This window comes from Triplophysa rosa, linkage group LG11 (assembly GCF_024868665.1).
Source record: "Triplophysa rosa linkage group LG11, Trosa_1v2, whole genome shotgun sequence".
NCBI classification, from domain to species: domain Eukaryota; kingdom Metazoa; phylum Chordata; class Actinopteri; order Cypriniformes; family Nemacheilidae; genus Triplophysa; species Triplophysa rosa.
In genome coordinates, this window is record NC_079900.1 from 19856747 (window position 1) to 19871896 (window position 15150).

Below are 15150 nucleotides of genomic sequence, written 5' to 3' on the forward strand. Positions count from 1 at the left end.
TGTTTTCCTAAATTATATACATATTTCATTTTGTGTTCAATAAAACAAAAAACAAACAACATTTTTTTTCCTACTATGGTAGTGGATGCTGTCCCAGAACTGAAAATTGCTGTCAATCTTTCAAATATCTTTCTTTGTGTTCATCGGAACAAAAGAAATGTATACAGGTTTGAAACGATCTGAGGGTGAGTAGACGATGACAGCATTTTCATTTTTGTGTGGAGTATCCCTTTAAAGGAGCCGCCGGCTCGAGCTCTTCAGAGAGCTGTGCGTACATGTACAGGAGGCAGTGAGAAAACGTGTACAAAAACAAAGGGCAGGACTTTTATTAAAATATTAACAAAACACGTAAATAATGATTAACAGTGCTTGTCATGTTGAAAATGTTTTTCATCGTAGTTATTATTCAGAAGAAAGCAATGTGTTATACATAAAGTAATGAACTGTAAGTGTAATCATATAACAAACACATGAGCAATTTTATCTTTTCTTTTAGTTGTCTAAACCCTTAAAGGTCCAGTGTATAATTTTTGGAGGCTCTATTCACAGAAATGCAATATAATATGCATAACAGACCTTACATAATGAAGCGTTATGTTTTTATTACCTTAAAATGAGCTATTTCTATCTACATACACTGCGGGATCCCTTACATGGAATTCGCCATGTTGTTTCTACAGTAGCCCTAAATGGACAAACTGCTCTACAGGGCACGTTTCGTAAATACGTTATCTCCTGCAGCAAAGAAGCGAAAACGTGACGACATCTTGTGTCAGCCGCCGCAGTGCTTAGAAAGGGAGGGGTGGGGTGAGAAGTTGGTTGCAATTCGCAACCTCACCGCCGCTAAACTTCAAACACTGGACCTTTATTTATTTATTTATTTGTATCTCCATTGGATCTTCCTGGGGTCCCAACAGGTATAAAATACAAAACTACATCAAACAACAACAATAAACAATAAACATCAAGTCAATAAAAGTCAAGTCAATAAAAGATAATTTTTTTTAAAACTATCCATTTGTAAAACATTGTGTCATTAAATATTCCTTTAAGGATTTTTAAACCTTAAAAAATATAAAAAAAATATGTAATATATGATGGTTAATCATTCCATATTTTCATTCCTCTATATATTACAGTTCGTTGCCTTGCATTGGTTTTTGAAAGAGGAAGTAAAAAACATCCTTTTGATGCATGCCTATATATAAGTTGACAATGCAGGACATTAGCAATTCTAGACACAGAAATATTTCTTACAAAACAAAGCATGGACATAATCATCCTATCCTTCACCAATTACCAACCTAAAGTCCTATGCATTCCATTTATATTAGCCCTTCGATTACAATTTAAGATGAGTCGTGCAGCTCTGTTCTGGACTAATTGTAGCTTATTAAAATCTTTACTTGCTGCACTTGACCACACTACTGGACAATTATCTAAATGACTAAGAACCATTGTTTGTACGATTTGAGCAATGCACTGTTGTGGTAAAAATGTTGTGCATCTCTTAATAACTGACACACCTCTTCCCACTTCAACCTGCTGTCTAATGTCACTTTGATAAGTCTTATTTCCTCTACCTGTTCAATTTGCACATTATTCACGGACACTTTTAACTGTGGTTTGAGTTTACATTTTGAATTTGAACCAAACACAATACCTTTTGCTTTTGTCACATTTAAAACTAATTTATTCTTCCACACCCAATTTGTAACCAATTGTAATTCCTTATTCAAAACAGTAGACAACTGCTCATTTGATGTTGCTGATAAATATAATGTTGTATCATTGGCACACATAACTATCTTTGCACACTTTAAAACAAAAGAAAGATCATTGGTAAAAATTGAAAATAATAATGGTCCCAAACAACTTCCTTGAGGCACACCCCTTTGCAATTCTTTCACATCTGAATAACTTCCATTATAAAATATGCATCGTTCCCTATTAGACAGGTAACTTTTAAACCACTGTATTATACGAGAAGTAAATTTCTAACATTTCAGTTTTCCAGCAATAATTTATGATCCATTACATCAAATGCTGAGCTAAAATCTAACAATACTGCTCCTACTAAATTATTATCATCAATCTGTGCCCAACAATCGTCTGTCATCTGTGTTAATGGTGTTCATGTTAAGTGTCCCTCTCGATATGCATGCTAAAATCAGAGAGTAAACTATTCTCATTAAAAAAGGATTGAATTTGCTCACAAACTATTGTTTCCGGTATTTTGCTCAGAACTGGTAATAGATTTATTGGTCGACTATTTGCACCATTAAGTCCTAAGTTGCATTTTTCAACAGGTTCTGCCAAAAGCTGACTACTAATTTAACAAGGCGACCGTCCAATTTATCCATCCACCTTTAAGAAAGTTAAACATGGTTTTATTAATAAAAGTGTAGAGGTAGGCTAACCATGTTTCTTAGCACACTGATGACCATATATACATTATAAAACCACAGCTTTTGTTTCTTTGTTTTACTTTACTCAAGATGTTGATGCTGTAAGGATAACACTTCATCATCTGTTGCTTAATGACCTCAGTTCCTGGTCTGTCTGTATTTGATACCGTCCACTTGATTTTCTCTTTCTCCACACGTACAGACAGAGTAAAATAATCAATATCAGCGCAATGAGGACAAATAAAATGTAGACTGCAAAAATGTGTCTGGGAGAGCTGTTTTCTGAAAAGGAAAAGGAATGTTTGATAAATGTTATTGTCATTTGCTTGTGGTATAAGGTACAATTTTTTTAACAATTTAAGCACCAAACATAAACGTGCTTTCTGTCATTCACAAATTGAGAATTTGTCACAATATCATTGTCTATTTTCACAGTTCTAGATCTAACCTTTTATCTCCACAGAGAAGGTCTTACTGTTGTGTCCAAATCTATTCGTGGCACTACATATGTACTCCCCAGAATCGGTAGACGTGGCTTTCAGGATGTTTATGGTGACGTGGCGCCCCCCAGTGGAGATGTTCGCGTTTTTAAAGCTCCACCACATGTGAGGTTCAGGGTTACCAGAGGAGCTGCAATTCAGGGTTATATTGCCGTCTGCTACCACCTCAATGTTTCCGTTTATGGGGTCAAATACTGGAGCATCTGTGTTAAAGGATTAAAACGAATGAGAATAAATTCGACTAAAGGCGCAAAGAGAATGTGACAGTGCGTGAAAAATTAAAGATTTTTTTGAAGAACAAAAACGTACACAGAATGTTGATTTGTAATGGATGATATACTGATCCATATTTGTTACTTGCAGTTAAATTATACAAGGCACTATCATTCCAGCTGGGAGAATATGGAAACGGGATCAGTTTTCCATTTTTGTAGAGGGAGATACCAGGCTCTGGAACACCATCAACTGAACAAGGAAGTTTAAAGAGCGTTCTCTCTTGTATTTGGAAGCTTTCATTGCAGTTTAATCCGGGGGGGTCTATATAGGCGAGAAAACAATCTTTGATATCAAATTGGACCAAATAAAGACAGATAACAAAAGATTGGGTTTTAACAACAGTCGCTCAAAAAGTCTGATACTGACACTCTACTGTGATGTTTATGATACAGCTGGATGCACCATGTTCATTGCTGGCAGTGATTTTATACTCGCCCGAGTCGTATTTGTCAAGAAATATAGAAGCGTTGAGAGATGATGATCCACGGCTCCATGAGATGTTTGCTGAAGGGTTAGCCACAATGGAATAATAACTTGTGGGATATAAACTCAGTGTGCTTTCGATCTTTGGTGCCCAGTGATTACAAAAATATATTTGTGGTTTATCTAAGAAAAAAGAACATGAGATTATTACTTCAAAATTTTTTTGAAAAGTTTCTTGTTCCTACTTTAAGTGTGTAACATTTGTTGATCTCTTACAGTATACAACGATGTTAAGAGGTTCTGATGTCACTGCTGGAGGAGGTTGAGGTCCTTCTGCTCCCAGTTCCAGCTCTGCTTCACATCTGTACTGAACTCCATCATCACTTCTGTCTGCAGTGATCTGAAGTATAGGTGTTGTATTCACTGGTGTCTTGATGGGGTCTGTGAAGGTCTCTTTATGCATCAGAGTCTCTCCTTTATACCATTTCACAGTGAGATTCTGAACAGGAGCCACATTCACAACATCACACTGAAGTTTATATGTGGAGAATTCATTCATCGGTCCTGTGTGATCAGCTGTGTTGATGGACACGCTCTCTGGAGTCTCTGTGAAGCAAGATTTGAACCACAAATCATGTAGATATTATATTCTGAGAATAAAAATCACATTAATGACAAGGAAAATGACAAGGAAACTTACTGTAAATAGTGATTGGAAGATTACTTCCACATTGTGTCCTGTCATAGTTGATATAGCAGATTGGCTTTATGTCCCATTCTCTGAGGCTCGACACTCTCCAGGTGATCAGATTCTGCTCTCTGTTCGTGGGTACTGGTCCCTCACTGGCTTCCCACCCGATCCCTTTATGTGTGATATTAGTGCTGCAGTTCACTGAAACAGAGCCGCCGTACCTCACAACAACTCGCTGTGGGTTGAACTGAAGTATACCTGATGGTCAAGAGTAGCGTATGATTTCAATCAATGGATTTTTAGAAAAAATTAAGGCAAGGTTTGCCTTCTGTGTAGAGTTTTACACAAAGCATGTATTTTAGAGTGTATGGCATATTCCATAAATTCATTACACTTTGAAATGTCATTAACCAAACAGTTCTCATCCCCCATTTAAACACTATGGGAGTCAATGGGGGATGAGATCTGTTTGGTTAATGACATTCTTCTAAACATCTTTCTTTGTGTTAAGCAGAACAATGAAATGTATACAGGTTTGAAACAACTTGAGGGTGAGTAAATGATGACAGAATTTTCATTTTGGGGTGGACTATCCCTTTAAAGCACTGGAGGCACTGTAGAAACCCATTTTTGTGAAAGCTACTATATAAGATAAACCTTTGTCTCAATTTCACACTAAACATAAACTAGCAAAACGTATGTCTGTATGCTTGCCAAATGGGTATTTTAGTCTCAGGAGTCCTGACCTTCAATATTTTTTTAAATGCAAATCTATAACCTGATTTTCACCAAAATGTAACTGCATGTAATGTAATTTATTATAATTGTGACACAAAAAACCCCCCCACAATTTTGACACTTTCGACCACAATCAGAGAAGTCAATCAAATACTATAATTTCATTTGTCAATTCTTAAAGAAACCGTAGTCTTGACCGATTAACATCGTACGAATTTATACAAATGAAATTAGCCACCTCATAAAATAATTACGAATTTCCGTGAGATCAGGCTGAAACACCAAAGAAAAGAAAAAAATGTATATTATTAAAATAATAATTACCACATTATTTAATTAATATATATTTTGTTTGACTTCTTGAGGTTATCAATCATTGTTTTCCAAAGATTGAACATCCCCTTTTATTTGTTATCAAAGATGCAGAGTAATTGTTTGCAAGGCTGGTCAGTTGTCAGGACATTAAAATCCCCAAAAAGTGTTTGTTGCTACACTGTAAATTTATAAAAATCATGCTCTAATTAAACAGATTAATTAATGTACACTTAATTTAAAGATGGTCTTTTATTTAAAGTCCAAATATTTCAAGTTGTAACTTTTGATTGATTTAATTACACTTTTTTTCTCATATATGATTTCCAATCAACTAATTTGATTCACTTGAGCTGGAACAACACAAATTATTCTTGTTAAAGTAACATTACTAACACTGAGCAGAGGATTTGCAGCTCCCAGCATGCCTTGCACGGAACTGCATTAGGTGAATACATTTTTAAATTTACTGTAGGCTACTTTGTGTTTTTCAGTAAATCCTTTAATCAAAGACTTTGGTGTTTAACGTTAATTTATGTTTGTTTTAAAGGAGTTTACAATATTGTTGGCTTTACCATTTTTCAGAAGATTGATGCTTGTGTTTAGGCTATGGGAAGATACATGGGAATCTTGATGTATGTTGCATCACTCAATGAATATTAACATGTGTCACAACTAGTCAGAGTAACCAGGCAGAGAAGCGGATCCATATGCAGTACAAGATTTAATAAGACAAAAACGAAACAAGATAATCCAGTGACAGAGGCAACATGCAACAACGACTGACCCATGACAAATGAAACACAAGGGTTATATAGACAGGATAACAAGCAGACAAGAAACACCTGGATAGACAATCACAAAGAACCAAGAGAAAACAGAACTACAAAGGACTACAAAATATGACAGGACAGAAAGTAACAAAAGTCCACAATACACAGGGAAAACACAGACTGGATCATGACAGAGCCCCCCATCTAAGGGTGGATTCCAGACACCTAAAATGACAGTCCAGGAGGGAAGTGGTGCGGAGGCAGAACAGGAGGCAGGATGGAGGGCCAGGCCCCTGTATGGGAACAGGGCCAGGGCCGTGGTGCAGAGGCGAACCCAGGCCGTGGTGCAGAGGCAGACCCGGCCCGTGGTGCAGAGGCGGCTGCACCATAGCCGGCAGGGCTGGAAGCCTGGGCATGGCAAGCAGGGCTGGAAGCCTGGGCGTGGCAGGCAGGGCTGGAAGCCTGGGCGTGGCAGGCAGGGCTGGAAGCCTGGGCGTGGCAGGCAGGGCTGGAAAACTGGGTGTGGTAGGCAGGGCTGGAAGCCTGGGTGTGGCAGGCAGTGCTGGAAGCCTGGGCGTGCAGGCCTGGAAGCCTGGGCGTGGCAGGCAGGACAGGAAGCATGGGAGTGGCAGGCAGGGCAGGAAGCCTGGGCGTGGCAGGCAGGGCAGGAAGCCTGGGCATGGCAGGCATGCCTGGAAGCCTGGGCGTGACAGGCAGGACAGGAAGCATGGGAGTGGGAGGCAGGGCAGGAAGCCTGGGCGTGGCAGGCAGGGCAGGAAGCCTGGGCGTGGCAGGCAGGGCAGGAAGCCTTGGCGTCAACCATCTTGCGAGCGGGCTCTGGACTGGCGCCCATCTTGCAAGCGGGCTCTGGACTGGCGCCCATCTTGCAAGCGGGCTCTGGACTGTCAACCATCTTACATGCGGGCTCTGGACTGGCGCCCATCTTACAAGCGGGCTCTAGACTGGCGCCCATCTTGCAAGCGGGCTCTGGACTGGCAGCCATCTTGCGAGCGGGCTCAGGTGAGGCAGCCATCTTGCGAGCGGGCTCAGGTAAGGCGGCCATCTTGCGAGCGGGCTCAGGTAAGGCGACCATCTTGTGAACGGGCTCAGGTAAGGTGGCCATCTTGTGTGCAAGCGGGCTCTGGACTGCCGCCCATCATGCGAGCGGGCTCTGATCTGGCGGTCATCTTGCAAGCGGGCTCGGGTGAGTTGGCCATCTTGCGAGCGGGCTCAGGTAAGGCGGCCATCTTGCGAGTGGGCTCAGGTAAGGCGGCCATCTTGTGAACGGGCTCAGGTAAGGCGGCCATCTTGTGAACGGGCTCAGGTAAGGCGGCCATCTTGTGTGCAAGCGGGGTCTGGACTGGCGGCCATCTTGCGAGCGGGCTCAGGTAAGGCGGCCATCTTGCAAGCAGGCTCAGGTAAGGCGGCCATCTTGAAAGCGGGCTTAGGTTAGGCGGCCATCTTGCGAGCAGGCTCAGGTAAGGCAGTCATCTTCTGAACGGGCTCAGGTAAGGTGGCCATTATGACCAGGGTGGCCACCCTCACATGGGAGTAATACAGGAATTGTTGAAATGACCCTCGAGGACCATTATGAGCTAGCTGATTTTGAAGTGGTTGGTTCAGTCCATAACAGAAAAAAATCTATCAACATGCAGTCAGGAAGGTTGGTTGTGTTACTAATGTCTAAAAATACCTGGATGTGGTCCTCGATAGGCAGATTTCCCTGGCGTAGACGGACTAAGCGAGCTGCTGGATCCATTGGGGTCAGTCATTCTGTCACAACTAGCCCAGGTAGAGAAGTAGATCCACATCCAGTACAATATTTAATAAGACAAAATCAAAACAAAAAACGAAACAAGGTAATCCAATGACAATGACAGAAACACCTGGGTAGACAATCACAAAGAACCAATAGAAAACAGAACTACAAAGGACTACAAAATATGACAGGACAAATGTAACATAAAAGTCTACAATACACGGGGCAAACACAGACTGGATCATGACACTGTGCTAATGCCAGTACTGAGATCAGTCTCTTCCTGCCTGTCTCTTCTAAGTCAAGGTGTTTGACTTATGTATAATAATAAGCAGTGGTGTAAAGGAACAAATTACTATTACTCAAATTACTGCAATTGAGTAATTTTTTATAGGAAATGTACTTTTTTAAGTAGTTTAAAAACAGTGTGTTTTTACTTTTTACTTGAGTACATTTTTAGTGCTGTATCGGTACTTCTGTATTTTACTGCGCTATTTTTCCTCACATTGTCGTCGCTACTTTGTATGTTTAATTTTCATGTGATTGGCTAAGGAGAATCAGTCCCGTCACGTGACCCGTCCACTTAAATGGCGCATAGAAAACGTTGAGTTGTGCATATAACTACTGTTCCCAGAAGAATAAACATGACTATGGGACATGTATTCACACCCCTTCAAGTCACCGAACTAAACATAAGGTACCAGCACCACCACATAACCTGTGCATCTCACAAAAGCAACGGCCCCTGGCCTGAAAACCCTCCGGTGAGTACGGACCAAGCCACTGTCGCTGGAGTGACATCTAGTCGGTAAAACCAAACGAACGTGTGCAGTGACGCCCAACTGGCTGCCATGCAAATGTCCTCTACAGGGACTCCTCTCAACAATGCCCATGATGTTGCCATGCCCCTTGTTGAGTGCGCATGCACCCCAATAGGCAGGTCCAAACCCCTGCTCTTGTATGTATGTATCTTAAATGTGTGCTCTCACTGAGCATGTGTGTGTGCGTGCGTGCGTGTCTGTGTACGTGTGTGTGTGCGTGCGTGCGCGTCCGTGTGTGTGTGTCTATGTCTATGTGTGTTAGTACGTGTGCATATTGTGTGTGTGGAGTGTTTTGTATGTGGGTATGTCTGTCTTCTGTGTTTTCACCTTTTTCTTGTTTTTACAGGTACAACTTTAATTGTTTTGCTTATAGTCAATATGTCTTATGTACAGCTGCTTTGTAACAATGAAAATTGTAAAAAGCGCTATATAAATCAGATTAGATTCGATTCAACTTTATTGTCATTGCACATGTACAAGTACAAGGCAACGAAATGTGACCTCTGCATTTAACCCATCCAGAGAGTAGTGAACACACGCACAGCAAGTGGTGAACACACGTACCCCCGGAGCATTGGGCAGCTATCACTGCAGCGCCCGGGGAGCAAGTAGGGGTAAGGTGCCTTGCTCAAGGGCACCTCAGTTGTTACCCGCCGGCCCTGGGAATCGAACCGGCAACCTCTAACCATTAGGCCACAACTGCCCGACAATAAATAAAGTTTAGTTGAGAGTTGAGTATGCAATAGAAATCGCCTCCACAATCCAGTGTGAAAAACACTGTTTGGACAGCAGCATCCCCCGAAGTGGGTTGGCAAAACCAACGAATAGCTGATCCGAGAAACGCGTGGCCTGCGTCTGCTCCACATGCCTCCGCAGAACCCGTACCGGACACAAAGAAGGTCGTTTTTGTCCTCCTCAGAGTCAGCAGAAAGGGTTGACAGAGCGGGCAGCTCAAAGGGGAGTGTGTTATATGTCCCCGACAAGACTTTAGGTGTATACCCTGTGTTTGAGCGCAGCGCCACCTTCGACCCATCCAGAGCAAACTGCATACATGAGGGATGCACTGACAGTCCGTGCAGATCGCCCACACGTTTCTTAGATCTATGGACTGCCAGGGTTCAAAAGGGGGTTCACACATAGCCTTCAGAACTCGGAGCAGGTCCCATGATGGCACCATCGATTTTGCAACAGGCCACAGACACCGTGCCCCCTTAAGGAACCGAACTGCGAGTGGGTGTGCGCTCAGCGCAGCACCGTTTATGCCCTCATGACAGGGTGTGGTTGCCGCTAGATAAACTTTTATAGTGGAATGCCATTCCTGCAGGAATGTCAAAACCCCCGCAATGGGGCACTGATGCGGTGATAACGCTCTCTGCCCACACCAATTTTCAAACATGCTCCACTTGAGCGCATAAAGCCACCTTGTTGATGGCGCTCTAGAGCTTTGAATCGTCTCCACCACATTGGTAGGGAGCACCGGTGCCATCAGGTTCTCCCTCTCAGCGGGTAAGCCCACAGAGACCAAAGCTCCGGACGAGGATGCAGAATCTGCCCTCCTGCTTGTGAAAGCAGGTTGTATGACTGGGGAAGATGCCATGGTGTCTCCGAAAACAACTCCATGATGCCAGTGAACCATGTCTTTTCCTGCCAATGAGGTGCCACTAGAATTAGTGACAGACCCTCCTGCCGTACTCGGTCTAGAGTGGGTTGTATCATGTCCACAGGCGGGAATGCGTATAGCAGGGTGCTGGGCAATACATGCGCAGCGCGTCCACCCACAGTGGGGCACTCCTGTCTGTGATCGAAAAAAATAGTGGACAGTGTGTATTCTCCGCAGACACAAAGAGATCCACCTCGGCTGTGCCGAACGGATCCCAGATCTGCACCACCACTCCCTGACCTGCGGGATAGCATGTCTGGGACGTATACCGCTCTGAGCGACGCTACATGTTCGCTGCTCCAAAACAGGAGCTTTCGTGCCAGCTGCAACAGGGGAAGAGAGTGAGTACCCCCCTTGCCTGTTTATATAGTATATGACACCACTGTCGTGTTGTCCGTCCTGACTAACACATGTTTGTACTGCAGGCACCAGGCAAAGTGTTTCAGCGCCAGATGAAGAGATCCCCATCCATGTAGTGAAGCATCCATCGACACCACTATACGTGACATAACCCTACCCAGGGGAACTCCCTCCGATAACAAAACTGAGTTTCCCCAGGGAACCAGAGTCTGAACGCACGAAGGCGTGAACGTCACCTGTCTGTGTAAATGTCGTGCCGCGTTTAATCTCGTGCTCAGCACCCATCTCTGGAACGCATGCATAAAGAGGAGTCTGGGTATAGCGGCAGGCGGGTTTTCACCACCGTTTCAACCCCCCGAAGCGCGATTTCTTCTGTACCGGTAGAAATCTTCGCCCGCATCTAACGAGACAGAGTCATCTTCTCGAAAGACAAACTCAGGAATGATCAGAGGGACGCCCGTTTCCTCTTCTGTCTCCGCACGATCACCCCAGGTCCCTGCGAGCTCTGCAAGGACAGCCAAGGCTGCCTCTGGATTGTCACCGCGGACAGGAGTGGACCATGCCTGGGGTTAGAGACAGCCAGCCTCGCATGGACGATCCCCAGACACACCGGGCATTGTGCTTGTGAGTATCCCTTTCAGATAGTGAATACCCACATGCCATGGGGAGGGGCGTCCATCTTTTTTGGACATTTTCTTTCGAAAAAGAGTTACTTAGCCGTTGTTAGCAGTGCTAAACTTGAGCTAAAACACTTTTCTTTCATAACTGTTTCAACCGGGATCACCACATGGGTTACCTCTTGTGAAAACAGAATGGCGTGACGGTGTCCTAGCAGCAGGTGAAAAGCTGAAGAACAAAGGGAATGACACATGCGACTGTATTTGTATGCTGTGGGCAGGCAATCCCGCCAGCGTCGTCATGCGTCATTTGCCTTTTCAGGTGTGAATATAGGTGTCATCAGTAGGTGGCGCAAGAGCGCGATATCCCATAGTCATGCCAATTTAGTTTAATCATGGAAGAGGATGGCAGGCAGGGCGCGTATCAAACAGAGGTTTTGCACGCTTGAAAGTCACTGCGGGAAAGGGACACAATACGAAGGCTCGTCCGAGATATGGATAAATATGGAGTTCCTGTATCACTCCATTTGCCAAGTGTCATCGAAACGGCTATATCATGAGATAAAATTGTCCATCTCTCTCCAGAGTCTCTACATCAAGTGCTCTGCCCTTATAAGTGAGTAGGGAACATAAGCAATTGGAACGCATGTGTAGTAGTTTCGCAAACTGTCCATTACCAGTTATAATGTTGTAAATAACATTCAGTTTTTTGCACAGATCGATCCGCTTAAATAAGACGTCATTAATACATCGAAAGAAGATTATTTTTGTTTCCTCTATCTGTATTTTGAACTTTTAAAGACATGAACCTGTGGACTTGCATTTTATGAAAAACCATGGACCACAACTCCAGGTAAAAATCTTTATTGTTCTACCTAAGAAATAATGTCACATACGTCTTGGATGGGTTGAGGTTGAGTAATTGATCAGCCAGCTCTTCTACAGATATGACTGTTTATGCTAATCCAATGCAATTTAGGTTACAAATGTTTTGCATTTTTTGCATGCAGTATTGTAGGCTCTTATTTATTAATTTATTCATTGTGGGGCCTAGTACACATGATTGAACAGTGTTGGAAGTGCATAATAAAGCAATAAGCCCCAAGAAGCAGTGGGTTACAGTGCATTTTATAACAGCTAAGGGCGTTGTGGCACGACGCGAAGCGGAGTGCCTAAAACCCTGTAGCTGTTATAAAATGCACTGTAACCCACTGCTTCGCGGGGCTTATTGCTTTTATAAAACGGTTATTCCATATGCTTATCAAGGTTTCATAAAATAAAGTAAATAAAATGATATTTAGGCTATGTGGTGCGGTCAGCCGTTATATATTGAGGTATTTTATAACGGCTTAGAACTCCGCTCAGCCAATCAGAATCAAGGACCAGAACTGACCGTTTTATAAATGGTTTTAACAGCTCATAATAGACAGACAGACAGACAGACAGAACAACACATTGAATGGTTATTTTGTCTGAGTTGTATCCAGTTATATGCTTTATCAGTAAGGTAAAGATGTGTTTTGTTAAAAGTAGCTATTTTCTATATAAATATCCAAACTTGATTATTAATAATTATTATTCATTAATTCATAAAATAACACCGCCTAAAAAGTAACGAGTAACTAGTACTCTGAGTAGTTTTTGAGAAGAGTCATTCTTACTTTTACAATTACTTTTTAACACCATTACTCTTACTTGTAATTGAGTACAATTTCAGCAATGTATTCAGCAATTGTACTTAAATACAAATTTCCAGTACTTTTTCCACCACTGATCATAAGAAAAAACAATATTGTGAATGGCATAAAAGTGCATATTTGTATATTTATAAAGTTCTGCTGCTAACTTAAAGCCATAGGGAAGAGACGGCTAAGTAGTATTAACTAAAATATTTCTATTACCTACAAAGTGTATATAAAGTATATAATATAGGCGATCATGTTAATCTAATACTGTTGGGTTTAACGATGCATAAACTTACTATATACAACGATGTTAAGAGGTTCTGATGTCACTGCTGGAGGAGGTTGAGGTCCTTCTGCTCCCAGTTCCAGCTCTGCTTCACATCTGTACTGAACTCCATCATCACTTCTGTCTGCAGTGATCTGAAGTATAGATGTTGTATTCACTGGTGTCTTGGTGGGGTCTGTGAAGGTCTCTTTATGCATCAGAGTCTCTCCTTTATACCATTTCACAGTGAGATTCTGAACAGGAGCCACATTCACAACATCACACTGAAGTTCATATGTGGAGCATTCAATCATTATGTTATCCCCTGTGCTTATAGACACACTGTCTGGAGTCTCTGTAGAAATAGATTTCAAGAGATCTTGATCGCATTCCCAAACATACAGTAATCCTTAGTTTTGCATTATTTTTTTTATTTTTTACTTACTGTAAATAGTAATTGTGAGTTTCTGCAAACACTGTGTTTCATTGGAGATGACCACACAAGATGGCTGTATCTCCCAATCTGTCATTTCATCCACAGTCCAGGAGCTTCGGCCTTCAGTCATATTGATTTCTGTGTTGAACCCCTCCCATCTCAAGCCCTGGTGTGGGATGTCGGTGGAGCAGTTCACTGAAACTGAATCTCCATATTTAACCACCACCTCCAGTGGGTCAAAAAAAATGGGGCAGTCGTCTGCCAAAACACAACGAACGAATAGAAACTAACTGTGATAAAAAGATCTAGAACAATTTGCTTGACATTAATACTTGACCATTTTTTCTTAATTTAGTTCTGAATATTCTCAAAATGCAAAACAATATATCTAGAATTTGTTCACATTCTACAGTACATTCAGTACTTCAGGGTGGTGGAGGTGTGAAACTTAAAGAGCTGACTAACATGCTCAGTTTCCTATTCAGAAACTAACATCAACCACACCCTCTAAAACCACTTTTCAAAAGTCACAGAATATCAGACTGTGCATGTGATTTCGTATGTTAAAGTAATGTGCTCCTGAAATGCATTAAAATGGATGTTGGAGAAACAGGAAGTGTTTATAAGTCACCGGTATGAAACTAGTATCAATGAAAACGTTTTGTGTCTCCAGAATTACATGAAATTACTGTGAGAAGATAACAGTTACAAACTAAATCCGATGGAAGCCCTCCAACTTTCAAAGCAAGCAATTTTAATGTACAGTAAATGTGCTTGCACGTGCAACCACGTGACCAAAGAGCATCTGAGGCAAAGAAGCTTCAGTTTCCCATAAAATGCAGAGGGTTCGCTCCAACTAAATTGTGAGAATTAACTCTTTTATTTTCCCGCAATTGTTCCCTTTAAAGATAGCTATGATACTCAAAGACACTAACAGATCCACAGAAAGATGCATTGCAATGACGAATAAAGATGCTGAGAACTTACCGCCATGCGTAAGGGTGAGCAAGATACTTATCAACAGATGAGATAAAAGCATCGTGGGCACCAAACAAATGATGTCTATAATGCGAGTGATGGAAGATGGATGTAGCGTTTCTTGATGCTCAAAAATGGATTATGAAAGTGAATGTACCTGCACTCAATAAGCATGGTGAAAAATGTCTGAGATGATGATAAATGAACAGGATATCCTGCTGCAAGCTCTAGAAAGAGGAAAACCACTGATGGTGTAACGCAACATTGTTTAAAATAAACAAAACATTCGGCTTTGATACATTTTTTGTATTGTTCAGCAGTTAAATATAAAAGCCTACATAATAATAGCACTTTAAAGTAAAGCAATAATTTTACAAATAAGTATATATGCAAAATGCACACATACATTTTACAGGTGAAAATAGAGCTCTATACAGTAACGCAAATA

General features: G+C 41.9%; 1 protein-coding gene across 1 annotated transcript; it reads right to left on the minus strand.

Annotated features, from left to right (window-relative positions):
- Positions 1–320: 320 nt before the first annotated feature.
- Positions 321–14871, minus strand: icam5 (intercellular adhesion molecule 5). The gene is made up of 9 exons (XM_057346582.1): positions 14712–14871; positions 13734–13982; positions 13320–13643; positions 4308–4556; positions 3884–4213; positions 3551–3790; positions 3218–3445; positions 2857–3111; positions 321–2690 (listed from the first exon to the last, which is right to left on the minus strand). The coding sequence occupies exons 1-9, from the start codon at positions 14761–14763 to the stop codon at positions 2527–2529; spliced, it is 2091 nt and encodes a 696-aa protein (XP_057202565.1). The 5' UTR covers positions 14764–14871; the 3' UTR covers positions 321–2526.
- Between the last annotated feature and the right edge of the window lie 279 nt (positions 14872–15150).